The sequence below is a fragment of the Canis lupus genome, chromosome 15, assembly GCF_011100685.1.
Source record: "Canis lupus familiaris isolate Mischka breed German Shepherd chromosome 15, alternate assembly UU_Cfam_GSD_1.0, whole genome shotgun sequence".
NCBI classification, from domain to species: Eukaryota; Metazoa; Chordata; class Mammalia; order Carnivora; family Canidae; genus Canis; species Canis lupus.
Window position 1 is genome coordinate 821,340 of NC_049236.1, and position 14,250 is coordinate 835,589.

Here is a 14,250-nt window from a genome sequence, read left to right on the forward strand (position 1 = left end):
CATGGTGTTAAAGAAGGGTATTCTTGGAAAAAGGGAGACAGCGCTAGGATGACAAAGCACCTGTGGTACCATGTTAACATTGGAGGGGTGAAGGTACATGAGAATTCTTTGTATTATTTTTGCAACTTTTCTAGGAGTCTGAAATTATTTCAAAATAAAAAGTTTTTTAAGAGAGAGAGAAAGGGAGAGCCAGATTACCAGGATAGTGATCTGGATCTCTCATTTTTATATTATATCCTTGTTGCCTCAGTTCATCTTCTGTGTTACACTGTCCAGAGATATTTCATAAGACAGGATCCTTTAATTGTACAGTGTGATGATAACTCACTTTGATGACAAGGTCTCACAAAGCTCATCTATAGGCTATGCCCCATGTATCCACTTTCCAGGTAGACTAAACCATGTTCTGCATCTTTCCTTCTCTAGGTCACATACTATTAGATCCATGTCCCAATCCCTCAGCAACTTGCACCCTACTTTCAAGACAACAAATTCATATAGGATAAATGAGGCCTAAACTGAATCTTCCATTTCACATGTGGTATGAAAATATGTTTTAATTGTGTGGTCAAGCCTTCACTCCTTCCTTCCATTTTAATTAAGACCAAGAGAGTAACTGAGGAAGAGAATTTTCATGTAGGAGTTGTTAATAATAAGTGGGACTCCAGAAATCACCCTACAGGCAACCCTTCCTTCTAACCCTGGTCTGGCAGCCATTTTTTTTTTTTTTTTTTTGGCAGCCATTTTTATACTTGGGGAACACATTGGGGTCAGAACATTTAAACATTTTCCTAATTCTAAGTATAAGCCTAATTTTCAGTGTAGCTGGAAAAAAAAAGCTTTGATTTGAAGGTTTAAAGTTGAAGACACTTAAGTAAACTTTTGTTTGTTTTAAATTTGGGGGATGGTAGTAAAATACACATAACATAAAATCACCATCTTAACCTTACACACTTCAGTATGTTGTTGAGTGGTTCTAAATACATTCACATTGTTGTGCAACCATCACCATCATCCATTCCCAGAACTCTTTTCATCTTGTAAAACAAACTCTACCTATTAAACAATAACTCCCCCTTTCTCCTCCCCCAGCCCCTGCAACCACCATTATACTTTTTGTCTTTATGATTTTGACTACTCTAAGAACCTCACATGATTGGAATCATACAGTATTTGTGTTTTTGTGATTGGCTTATTTCACTCAGCATAATGTCTTCAAGATTTATCCATGTTGTAGCATATTGTACAATTTCCCTCCTTTTGTAAGAGTGAATGAGTTCCCATTGTGTACATACCACAATTTGCTTATCTATTTATCCGTCAATAAGCAACTTGGATTACTTCCACATCTTAGCTATTGTGAATAATGCTGTTATGAAAATGGGTGTGTAAAGTATCTCTTCAAGATCCTGCTTTCAATTCTTTTGTGTATATACCTAGATAGTGGAATTGCTGGGTCATTTGGTAGTTCTATTTTTAGGTAAACCTTTTACATTATAATACGTGCTCCAAAAATTAAGCTGTTGGGAAACTGATTTAAAGTAAAAAATTCACTGATTAATCCTAAGAGCGACATACTGGTTGAAGTCTATTCTGAGACACAGGTTGGCTTATAACCAAAACTATATGGAAATATATTCTATAATAATAAAAGAAACCCTAATTTCCAAGTAATATTTCCCTGAGAATTGATTTCCTTTTTTCTTATCTTAATAAAAGATAAAGTCAAACACTGAACATTTAAATAATTCAGTCTCACCTTTGTTTCTAATTCAGAATTCTCTCTTTGTAGCAGGTCATATGCTGTTAAAAAATGGTCTCTGTCTTTTGTTGTCCCTGGAAGACTTTGAATTTCATTATAAAGGCATATAAGTTCTGACTTTGATTTTTGTAATTCCTGATTAAGAAATAAAGATATTTAGTAAAATAAAACAAGACTTTTCTCCATAAGAGATATAATACTTCTAAAAAGGAATCTTTAAAATGACTCTGAAAATTTTTTTTGTTTTAAATATTCCAACTTATTTTTCTGGCAGAACTACTTTCTTAGTAGTTAAAGTTTACTTAAATCAATTAATTAAACTGAGCACTCTTAATTTCTATCATTCACAGGTTGAAGGACTGGTTTGTAGAGTCATTCCTACTTTTAGCAAGGCTTGTAGAAAGGTAAATTCTTCAGCAACTCCTGCATTAGTTATATTGCCTATTTTTAAATGAATCTTTTTAAAAAATTACCTTTTATAGAACAACTGTACTTTTAATTTTGCGACAATCCCATGTGCTAGGGTTACTAAAACAGGCTCAGAGAGTATAAGTGGCCTGCCTAAGTTCGCATAGCTAGGAAGTGGTAAAGCTGACATTCAATTGTCTGACCAACTTCAAACTCTGTTCTTAGCTACAAATTATGCTGCCTTACTTAATGTTGTATATATTCAGTGACATAATCAACTAAGCTTTCCTCTAGTCCTCTGATTTTTTTTTTAGATCCGTGAGAGAAAACACTTCAGTTATATGTAGATTCTTATCCAATTTTTACATTGATGACATGGAATATATAGTTCAGTTGGTGGATGATTGGGGCCTGAGAATCTGTGGTGTCCCATAAAGGGAACAGGTGATATAAAATTTGTTTTAGGAGAGGAGTTACTTGCTATTTTCCCAAAGCCTTGAGATCAGAAGAGGAAGAGAGTGTTGATGAGGAAGGCGTTGGGAAAATAGAGGGAAAATAGAGAGTGGCCACCCAAAACCACAGGAAGAGGGCAAGTGGCATCAGTTTCCTACCTCATTGCATTGAAAATCCCTGTAGGTCATCAAGGTGGGATTTGGGGCATTGCACTGCCTGTCACCCCCCGCCCACCCCCACCCCCTGCAAACCGGTTAAGTGTCACCATCCTTCAAATTGGTGATCTAGACTTCCATGAACTCACTTCCAGGTGTCTCTTCCAAATATAGGCTGGTTGTCTCCTGATAGACCTTTCCAAGATGGTAGGACAAGCAGTTAAAAGGAAAGACCAGTCCATGACTCCATGACCACCATAAAAACCAAACACCTGCTACTTAAAGGCTGCTGGAACTCAGCTTGTGGAAATGATACTCACCTCATTATTACTAACAGAAACGCATATTCTACAGCTACGATTTATTTTAGAATCAAAATGAATGGTAACACGAAATCCCTAAAGTAGGAATGCAAAAAGAGGGAAATAACATCCTGAGTGATAAAATACCTCACTTTTAACTTTCAAAGCCATCTGCACAGTATTAAGATCAGATGTCAATTGCTTTTTCCCTTCTCTCTCTTCTGACAACTCACTTTCAAATATTTCAATTTTTTCTTGGCTCATTTTCAAAATCTGTAAAAAGCATTTTACATCATTAATTCTATGTACAATAATGTTTCTTATAAATATTGATAATAATAATTTCCTGCCTAACTCAATTATAAAGTCATTTAGAGGAGATATAAAGCTGGGAAAAGGAATTCATGGTCCCATAGCTTGTAAGAGACATTTTTCTCTCTCAACCTGTTTTCTCAGTTGTCAAATGGAGCTAATAATTGTTTTACATACATTATAATCATCAGAGTAGGTATTAAGTGAGATTTTGAAAGAATTTTATTAAGCACCTACCAAATATAAAGTGTTGGTAAAATCTTTTCAGATTGATAATAATAATTAAAATAATGAGAGCAGCTACTAGTTAGTGCTTACCATGTGTGAGACATTATGGTACATGCTTTACTTGCATTACCTCATTTTGTTTTCCCATGACTCCTGTGAAATTGGAACTACTACTTTTTTTTTTTTTTACAGAGAACAGGGGTGAGGCTCAGATATATTAGACATTTTTCCCAAGATCACATAGTCAGCGCTGGGATTCAAATCAAATCTAACTTACAAGTACTTACTTTTAATATCTTCTCTATTTGGACTTGCCTAAGTATATTTTCTCCTGTTACAAAAACCTATGAGGAAATTAAATGGAGGCCAAAATGCAATTTAGTGATTTAGTAATAGAGTCCGCCTCACCTGTATTAGCAACTGTCACTGAAAACAACCTTTTTATTTCTTGCCTCATTCATATCTTGTACTTGCACTGTCTCTTGACCTTTCGTACTGGTTTCTCTTCTATTTTCCTATATTACTGATAACTCAGGCTCTAAGAGGGAAATCTTAATCCAAATAAATCATCAGTTTAAATTCATTCATGTGTTACTCTAAAAAACACCGAAAACATAAGCTATAGTTCTTAAGTGTCCTTCCCTGAAGCTACACCTTGAAAAATTTCCCTATCAACAAGTTTCACCCCTTGTCTGGTCTTAGGTCCTTTGGAGAGTTGCTTTATTAAGTATTTAAGCCCTCACTGCTGTTTGGCAGCTAAATCAAAGGGACCAAGTATTAGAAAAATATACTACAGGATCCTCATTGTCCTAACTTAAGCTGCTAATGTATTTTTTTTCACTTTTGAAAAGTACCCTTTTATTGTTGATTGGCCCAGTAACAATACTATATGCAAAAGAAGCTTTTGAGTATTTAGATGTAATTTAGAAATAGAAGACACTAATACTGATATTACTTTTATTCAGAATTAGGTTTCAACAGAAACTTCAGTTAAGTTTTTCGTTTATTTCAGAGACAAAAACATTCATTTATTTAAGCTGAAGAAAAGAAAGGGTTGATATATCAGAGTTTCACCTAATTAAATTTTGGAGAAAAGTATTTTGGGGCTTTGCTTATACTTGCAGATTCATAATTTACTTCCAGATACATATTAACTTAACCTACAGGTTTTTTCAAAAATTAATTTATTAGTTTGGTAAAGTTGATTATCAGTAGACTTACCGTTCTTGTGTTTAATATCAATAAAATAGGAAGAGAGGACAGGCAACTGGAAAAATGGATGATGAACCCCAGTGTAACTTCTACAAATTCTTCTGTCCAGGAGTATAGAAAAAAGACCTGGTTAAGAATGAAGTCGGCTTCCTAGGAGCGCTGAACAAGGATATAGGAAAGGGTAAATTTTTTCCTCAGAGCAGCTTTTCCCCTTCATCAGCCCCCTTTTGCCCTGCTGAATGTTTCTGCACATCCACACATGACATGCTGATGCATGGGGCACTCAAGGCAAGAATCTCCTTGGCTCCACCTGAGATGCCTCAGTGCAAAATGCAAGAAACATTTCAACTCTTAAAAATGAAAACTCCCCTCATTTCCTCTGTGTTTTTTAGTATAAGAATGCCATGTATTTTAATGCTATAGCTTTTAAAAGATAGCTTTTCAAGAGAATGCTTATTTGAAATTTAACATAATTTGCGGCATACTAAAAATGCTTATGCATTTAGGCTATCTATGTCCTGCATGTACTTCGTGGTGATCAAAGTTTCAAGCAGAAAAACACAGCAAAGGGGCAGCAAATAATCTAAGAAATGAGCAGTGGGATAGAGAGAGCTCTGGGTAGCTGAAGGGAGCCTACCTCGCCTGTCAGGCAGCAGTCAGAAAAAAGCAAGCACTACCAGACTTATTAGGGAATTGCCTCACTGGCATGGGGTAGCCACCAACGACTCTGGAGTGCAGTGTAACAGCTCAGAATTCTCCACTTTCAGTGTTCTACTGGCCCAAAGGTAGGGATCGTCTACTACTGCTCTGAAGCAAACTGTGCCTCCTAGGCACAGTATGACAAGTGCTACTGCCATCTCAACTATGTGCCTGCACTAGGCTGTGCTCTCTCATAGACACAGTCAATGGGATGGCAGGTGCGGGCACCAGGCAGGATGGGACATAGTCATCACCTCCAGGTGGGCACGGTTTATATGCTCAGTGTTGAGCATGCTGTAGCCCCCATGAGTTGTTATAAATCCCCTACGTAAACCCTTCCATAAATCCTCATCCAAGAGTTGATGTGATATACAAAATCAGCTCCAAGGCCTGACGACCCTGGAACAACTCCTAGCTCTGCCGCTCACTTTGTTCAAGACCTTTCAAGTTCTCTCAAATATGAAATGGGGACTATACTTACTTACCTTGGGGAGGGCTGTTACAGGGATTACATGAGATTATGTTTATAAAATATCTACAACAGATCACGGCATTTGAGAGATGCTTAATATATTGTGGCTATTATCATTCCTACCAGATACCTAGCATTTCTTCTTTTTAAGCATCTTCTCTGAGAATAGCAGCATTAAGATGGTCTATCAATGGTAAATCTGTCTGCAGATAGAAATGGATAAGGGGGGCAGCCTGGGTGGCTCCAGCGGTTTAGCACCGCCTTCAGCCCAGGGCCTGATCCTGGAGATCTGGGATTGAGTCCCACACTGGGCTCCCTGCGTGGAGCCTGCCTCTCCCTCTCCTTGTGTCTCTGCCCGCCCCCCCACCCCTGTGTCCCTCATGAATAAAAAAAAAAGAGAGAGAGAGAGAGAGAGAGAAAGAAAGAAAGAAAGAAAGAAACAAAGAAAGAAAGAAAGAAAGAAAGAAAGAAAGAAAGAAAGAAAGAAATGGGTAAGGGTTACAGGTCATTATCTTGAATAGCCTGCCCGATTTAAGGGATTGGTTTTCTAAATTATTTGTCCTTTTAAAGTCATCTCTTCCCATTTATTTTCTTTTTTTACATATTTTTTAATTGGAGTTCAATTTGCCAACATATAGCATAACACCCAGTGCTCATCCCATCAAGTGCCCCCCTCAGTGCCTGTCACCCATTCACCCCCACCCCCCACCCACCTCCCTTTTCTTCCCATTTATTTTCAAAAGAATTCTTATGGGGAAACTGTCTACAGGGTACCCAGAAATGGAGGCTTCTCTGGTTGATATAGAGGAAGAAGACCTAGAGCTCTGCATCTGTGGAACATCAAGGATCCTCAAAACACAGTTTGAAAATTGCAGTAGCAAAAACATGAGTCTTGTAGTCAGTTGAAATTTGAAATCTTCACACTTATGAATTTGTGATCTAGGTTTCCTCACCTACACAGCAGGGTGAGAGATACCTACCTCCCAGAATTTTCTGTTAACATTAAATGAGTTATATCAAACCCACAGCAGAGACCTTATAACATTGTAGGCACTGAAATTTTCATTCCCATACTCTTACTTCTTTTTTGTAGGAAACAGAAAGTAAAGCAGTAAGAAACCAGGAATGATGGCATGAGACACCCATGCACCCACCTAAAAGCTGAAGATTCATCCCAAGGGGAGCATGGCCCTGCATCAAGATCTGAAAATCCTAACCTACTGATTACAGTACTCGGTTCACTCAATTCCACAGATGAGAAGGATCCTTTAGTTAATAGTGATAGCATCATTGCTTGGCTGCCAAACTCAATCAAGAAAGCTTGAATCTTTGTCTTCATGGAAGATCAAGAGAAAACATTGATGGCAAAAATCTATTTAGTATTATCTTAGAAATCCACACATATTTCAAGTCTTTATGAACAAGTAAAAAAAAAAAAAGTGGTTTATACCACAGCCTACAGGATGGAGATTAGACAAAGAAAAAACTTCTGGCATTTAAAATTAAACACGAGAGGACAATGTATAATCTTCTTTACTAAACATATTTTAAAATATGATGTATGTTCATTTATGTCATAGATAACATCTATCATAGAGGGAGTGGATTAACCAGTTACTCTACAAGGATCTGTTCTACTATCAGGAATCCTGTGATAAAGAGGGCCACATGAAAGTGCACCACTGGTAGGTATCTCTCTCTTCAGGAAAGAACTTGGCATTCTCTTCCCAGGCAGCCTCCAGTGAATAACTGAGCATGGTGAGGATATTAAGGCTCGGACATTTCTAGTTAATGTGGAATTCCTTCACAGGTTACCATTACGCTAAAGCCCTGTTGGTCTGAACAAGACTTCTCAGAGCTACACCACAATCTGAGGCTCTTCCTATTCAATCTTTTTTCCTTCTCCCTCTTCTTTAACAGATATCAGACCTACATCATGAGCTAAAGGCTTTTTTGCTAGGCTACGTCTGCCCTTCCCTTGATCCTTCTCAGGGACCACCCCCAATAACTCCCCTGCAACTCTAGTCTTGTCTTGGTGCTTGCTTCCCAGATCAGTCTCCTTCTAGTGGATATATGGATGATAAGACAAGGAATGGGCAACAGGTCATGGTTACCATCAAAGTCAAAAGAAAATGATCATTTATTTAAAGACATGAATATAAACATCAAAGAAGCTCACTGAACTGCAAGAGACTCACACTGAGACATATCAGGCCACCGAAAGCCAAAGACAAAGAGATCATCTTTAATGTAGCAAAAAGAAGTGACTTGTCACCTACAGGAGATCCTTAGTAAGATTAATAGCAGATTTCTCATCAGAAACTTTGGAGGCCAGAGGAGCAGGCTGATATATTCAAAATCTAAAAGAACAAAACAGCCAAGAATTCCATATCCAGCAAAACTGTTCTTTCAAGAGTGAGGATAAAATTAAGACATTCACAGATAACAAAAGCTGAGGGAGTTTGTTACTACTAGACCTGCCCTGTGAGAAATTCTAAAAGGAGTCCTGTAGGTTGAAATGAAAAGATAACAGACAGTAACTCAAAGCCATATGAAGAGATAAACATCTCAGTAAAGGTAAATACATGGGCGATGATAAAAATTAGCAATGGTTTAAAACTCCACTTTTTGTTTTCTACATGATTTAAGAGATTAATATATTGTTTTAAAAATTAGGGATGCAAAAAAAAAATTAGGGATGCCTGGGTAGTTCTGTGGTTGATTGTCTACCTTTGGCTCAGGGCATGATCCCAGGGTCCTGGGATTAAGTCCTGGATTGGGCTCCCTGCAGGAAGCCTGCTTCTGCCTCTGCTTATGTCTCTGCCTCTCTCTCTCTCTCTCTCTCTCTCTCTCTGTGCCTCTCATGAACAAATAAATAAAATCTTTAAAAAATAAATAAATAAAAATTATTATTAGCCTAAAAGCTAGTATTATTGTAACTTTCATTCTAATTCCATGATTTGGTTTCTATGTTAAGAGACTAATACATTTTTTAAAGATTTTATTATATAAGAGAGAGTGTGTGTGTGTGAGAGAGAGAAAGAGCACAAGTAGGGGGAGGTACAAAGGAAGAAGCAGACTCCCCACTGAGCAGTAAGCCTGATACAGGCTCCATCGCAGGACCCTGGGATCATGACCAGAGCCAAATGCAGCCACTTAACCAATGGAGCCATCCAGGTGCCCCAAGGGGCTAATACATTTTAAAAAGCAATTTGGATACATGCTATATAAAGACGTAATTCTGTGATGTCAATTACTGAGAACAGAGCTGTAAATGAGTAGTTTTTGCATATTATTGAAGTTAAGCTGGGATAAATCCAAATTAAAGTGTTATAACTTTAGTATGTTAAATGTAATCCCAATGGTAACCACAAAGAAAATACTTATAGAATATACACAAAAGGGAATGAAAAGGAATTAAAATGTTTTATTACCCAAAAAGTTAACTACACACAAGAGAGATACTAATGCAGGAAATGAGGGGGATCAAAAGCTATAAGGCACATAGAAACAAATGGCAAAATGACAGAGTCCTACTTTAATAATTACTTTAAATGTAAGGCACTTAATCTCTCCAATCAAAAGACAGACATTGGTATCATGGAAAAAACAAAGCATAATCTAACTATATACTGTCCACAGAAGATTCACTTTAGATCCAAAGATATGAAGAGATTGTAAGCAAAAGGGTGCAAGTAGTACCAAAAGATAGCAAGGCTAGTTAAACTAATATCAGACAAAATAGATTTTTTCAAAGATTTATTTATTTATCTATTTATTTATTCATGAGAGACACAGAGAGGCAGAGACATAGGCAGAGGGAGAAGAAGGCTCTCTACAGGGAGTCTGATGTGGGACTTCATCCCAGGATTCCAGGATCGTGCTCTGAGCCAAAGGCAGATGCTCAACTGCTGAGCCACTCAGATGTCCCAGATTTTATTTTATTTTTAAAATTTTATTTATTTGAGAGAGATAGAGCATGAGCATGAGAAGTGGGGGAGACAGAGGGAGAGGGAGAAGCAGATTCCCTGCTGAGCAGGGAGCCCAATGAGGAGTTCAATTCCAGGACCCTGAGATCATGACCTGAGCTGAAGGCAGATGCTTAACCAATTGAGCCATGCAGGCATCCCACAAAATAGACTTTAAATCAAAAAGATTACAAGAGACAAATAAGGGCATTATATATTAAGAAAAGTTTCAATACAGCGATAAGATATAGTAGTACCTAATCACCAACCAAAATATATAAGGCAAAAATTGGCAAAATTGAAAGAAGGCATAAACATTTCTATAATAAGAGTTGGGGGGGCAGCCCAAGTGGCTCAGTGGTTTAGCACCACCTTTGGTCCAGGGTATGATCCTGGAGACCCGCAATTGAGTCCCACATCAGGCTCCCTGGATGGAGCCTGCTTCTCCCTCTGGCTGTGTCTCTGCCTCTCTCTCTCTCTCTCTCTGTGTCTTTCATGAATAAATAAAATCTTAAAAAAAAAAGAGTTGGGGACTTCAATATCTTACTTTCAATAATGGATAGGACAGCCAGGTATGAGATAAATAGGGAAACAGGACTTGAACAATACAATACAATACAATACAATACAATACAATAAAGCAACAATATCTAACAGACATATATAGGACACTCTACTCAATGACCGCTCTTCCCAAATGCACACAGACATTCTCCAAGACAGACAATATTTTAGGCCATAGACTAAGTCTTAGTAGATTTTGAAAGACAGATCTTATGCAAAGTATCTTCTCCAACCACAGCAGGATAGAAACAGATATTAATAACAGAAGGAAAACTGGAAATTTCAACTATTTGTAGAAATTAAACAACATACTCTTAAACAACCAATGGCTCAAAGAAGAAATCACAAGAGATTAGTAAATACCTAAGATGAATGAAAATGAAACATGAAACTACAACATATCAAAACTAATGGGATGTAATGAAAGATGTACTAAGGGAGAAATTTATAGCTATAGCTTACATCAAAGAATAAGAAAGATCTGAAATCAACAACCTAACTCTATAATTTAGAGAGGTATAAAAGGACAAGCAAAAAAACCTAAACTTAGCAGAAAGAAAGAATAAGAGAGCACAGATCAAATAAAAAAAGAAAAAAAGAAAATCAGGTATACCAAAAATTGGTTCTTTGAAAAGATCAACAAATTTGATAAATCTATTAGCTAGAAAGACTAAGAAAAAAAGAGAAGAATTAAATTACTAACATAGAAATTGAAAGTGAGTACATTACTGATTTTACAGATTAAAAAGCATTAGAAGAGAGTACTTTGAACAATTGTACACCAATAAATTAGATAACCTACATGAAATCGACAAATTCCTAGAAACATAAAAGCAACAAAGACTGAATCATGAAGAAACAGAAAATTTGACTAGACCTATAACTCACAGAATACTGAATCAGTAATCAAAAATCTCAGGTACAAAAAAAAGCCCAGGCCTCATTGCTTCACTGGTGAATTCCACCAAACATCTAAAAAGAACTAAGACCAACACTTCTTGAACCTTTTCCAAAACTTAAAAGGGAAGAAACACTTTCTAACTCATCCTGTGAGGCCAGCTTACCCTGACATGAAAGTCATACAAATATACAAAAAGGAAGAAAAAAAACCACAGACCAATATCCTTTACGAGCATTGATGCAAAATTCTTAACAAAATATTATTAAAATGAATTTCACATTATATTTGAATGAATATGAGCAAGTGAGATTTATTCCTGAAATGTAAATATGGTTTAACATACAGAAATCGATCAATGTAATACACCACATTAAAAGTATGAGGGAACATTGACATGATCATCTCAATTGATGCAGAAAAGGTATTTGACAGAATCCAACACCCTTTCATGATTGAAAAAAAAAAACATGAAATAAACTAGGAATAAAAGTAAACTACCTCAGGATCCCTGGGTGGCTCAGTGGTTGAGCGTCTGCCTTCAGCTCAGGTCGTGATCCCTGGGGTCCTGAGATCGAGTCCTGCATTGGGCTCCCTGAAGGGAGCCTGCTTCTCCCTCTACCTATGTTTCTGCCTCTCTCTGTGTGTCTCTCATGAATAAATAAATAAAATCTTAAAAACAATCTACCTCAACATAATAAGAGATTTATAAAAAACCCACAGTGAACATCATATTCAATAGTCAAAGACTGAAAGCTTTTCTATAAGATCAGAAACAAAGCTTTCACCACTTCTATTCAATACAGTATTGGAAATTCTAGCCAGAGCAATTAACAAGAAAAAAAAGATATCCAAATAGGAATGGAAGAAGTAAAATTATCTGTTTGCAAATGATATTGCCTTATATGTAGAAAGCTGTAAAGATTCTATAAGCAATTAGACATAATAAGTTAATTTAGCCAAGTAACAAGATACCAAATCAACACACAAAACTCAGTCACACTTCTACACACTAACAACAAGCAATCTGAAAAGGAAATTACAAAAACATTTCCATTTATAGTAGCATCAAAAATAATAAAATAGTTAGGAATTAACTTAACCAAGGAGGTGAAAGATTTGTACAATGAAAACTACAAAACATTGCTGAAAAAATTAAAGAAGACAAACAGAAACACATTCCATGTTCATGAACTGGAAGACTTAACATGGTTAACATGTCAATACTACCCAAAATGATCTACAGATTCAGGGTAATCTTTATCAAAATCCCAATGACATTTTTTTGCAGAAATAGAAAAACCCATCCTAAAATTCATACGGAATCTCAAGGGATGCTGAATAGCTAAAACTATCTTGGAAAAGAAGAACAAAGCTTCAGAACTCATACTTCCTGATTTTAAAATTTACTGTGAAGTCACAGTAGTCAAAACAGTGTGGTACAGGCATAAACACAGACATACAGATCAATGGAATAGAATACGGAGCCCAAAAATAAGCCTTCATGTATATGGTCAAATAATTTTTGACAAGTGTGTCAAGAACATTCAATGGGAAAAGGCTAGTCTTTTCAACAAATGATGCTTGAATAACTGGAAATCTATATGCAAAGGAATAAGTTGTATCTTAACAGCGTATATAAAGATTAATTCAAAATGGATCAAAGATTTAAATGTAAGACCTAAAACTATAAAACTCATAGGAGAAAAGATGGGAAAAGCTTTACAACATTGAATTTGGCAATGATTTCTTGGATATGACATCAAAGGTACAGACAATAAGAGAAAAAATAGACAAACTGGACTTCATGAAACTTAGAACTTTTTTTGTTCATTAACACAGTGAAAAGTAAACCTATGGAATAGAAAAATATTTGCAAGTTATAAAACCAATAAGGGATTGATGTAATCAGAATATGTAAAGAGCTCCAAAAACTCAACAACATAAAAACAACCTGATTTAAAAATAGGCAAAGGACTTGAATAGATATTTCTCCAGTGATGACATATGAAAGGTCAATAAGCACATCAAATGATGTTTAACATCTTTCATTATTAGGTAAATGCATCTCAAACCACAGTGAGAAACCACCCTGCATTCATTTGGAAAGCTAGCACCAGAAACAGAAAATAGCAAGTGCTGCTGCTGATGATATAGAGAAAGGGGAATCCTTGTGCACTGTCAGTGAGAATGTAAAATAGTGCAGTCACTGTGGAAAATGGTATGGTGGTTCCTCAACAAAATGAAAGAGAACTACCATATGATCCAGCAGTTCCACATCTATATATATACCCAAAAGAATTGAAAGCAGGGACTTGAACAGATACTTACACACTCACGTTCATAGCAGTGCTATCCACAATAGCCAAATGGTTGAAGCAACCCAAGTATCCCTTGATGGATAAATGGATAAACAGGATGTGGAATATACAATGGAATATTATTCAGCCTAAATAGGAGGGAAATTCTGATCTATGCTGCAACATGAATGATACTTGAAGACATTATGCTAATTGAAATGTGAGTCCCAAAAGGATAAATAGTGTATGATTCCCTTTATGTGAGGTACCTATAGTAGTCAAAACCATAGAGACAGAAGTAGGATGGTGGTTGCCAGGGGTTGGGGGAAGGACAGAAAGGGGACTTACTGTTTAATGAATATACAATTTCAGTTTTACAAGATGAAGGGAGTTTTGGAGGTGGATGTTAGTAATGGCTGCACAACAATGTGAACATGCTTACTATCACTGAACTGTACACTTAGAAACACGAGGGGCACCTGGGCACCTCAGTGGGCTGAGCCTCTGACTCTTGATT

The 14,250-nt window shown here is 36.6% G+C and overlaps 1 protein-coding gene and 1 long non-coding RNA gene across 6 annotated transcripts in view; one reads left to right on the plus strand and one right to left on the minus strand.

Moving 5' to 3' along the window:
- CCDC30 (coiled-coil domain containing 30) overlaps positions 1-5,622 on the minus strand; it is a 67,801-nt gene extending 62,179 nt beyond the window's left edge. Inside the window, exons 1-5 of one of the 5 annotated variants that reach the window (XM_038557664.1) lie at positions 5,470-5,622; positions 4,842-4,991; positions 3,908-3,964; positions 3,228-3,353; positions 1,760-1,897 (exon numbers count right to left, since the gene is read on the minus strand). In XM_038557664.1, the coding sequence (XP_038413592.1) occupies positions 1,760-1,897; positions 3,228-3,344 (255 nt within the window). In that variant the 5' untranslated portion in view covers positions 3,345-3,353; positions 3,908-3,964; positions 4,842-4,991; positions 5,470-5,622. The remainder of the gene's footprint in view (positions 1-1,759; positions 1,898-3,227; positions 3,354-3,907; positions 3,965-4,841; positions 4,992-5,469) is intronic. The other 4 variants (XM_038557667.1, XM_038557665.1, XM_038557669.1 and 1 more) reach the window with 4 other exon arrangements.
- Positions 5,612-7,510, plus strand: LOC111098935. Its single transcript, XR_005370056.1, has 2 exons — positions 5,612-5,791; positions 7,097-7,510. It is a non-coding gene; the product is annotated as an uncharacterized LOC111098935 (long non-coding RNA).
- The last annotated feature ends 6,740 nt before the right edge of the window (positions 7,511-14,250 follow it).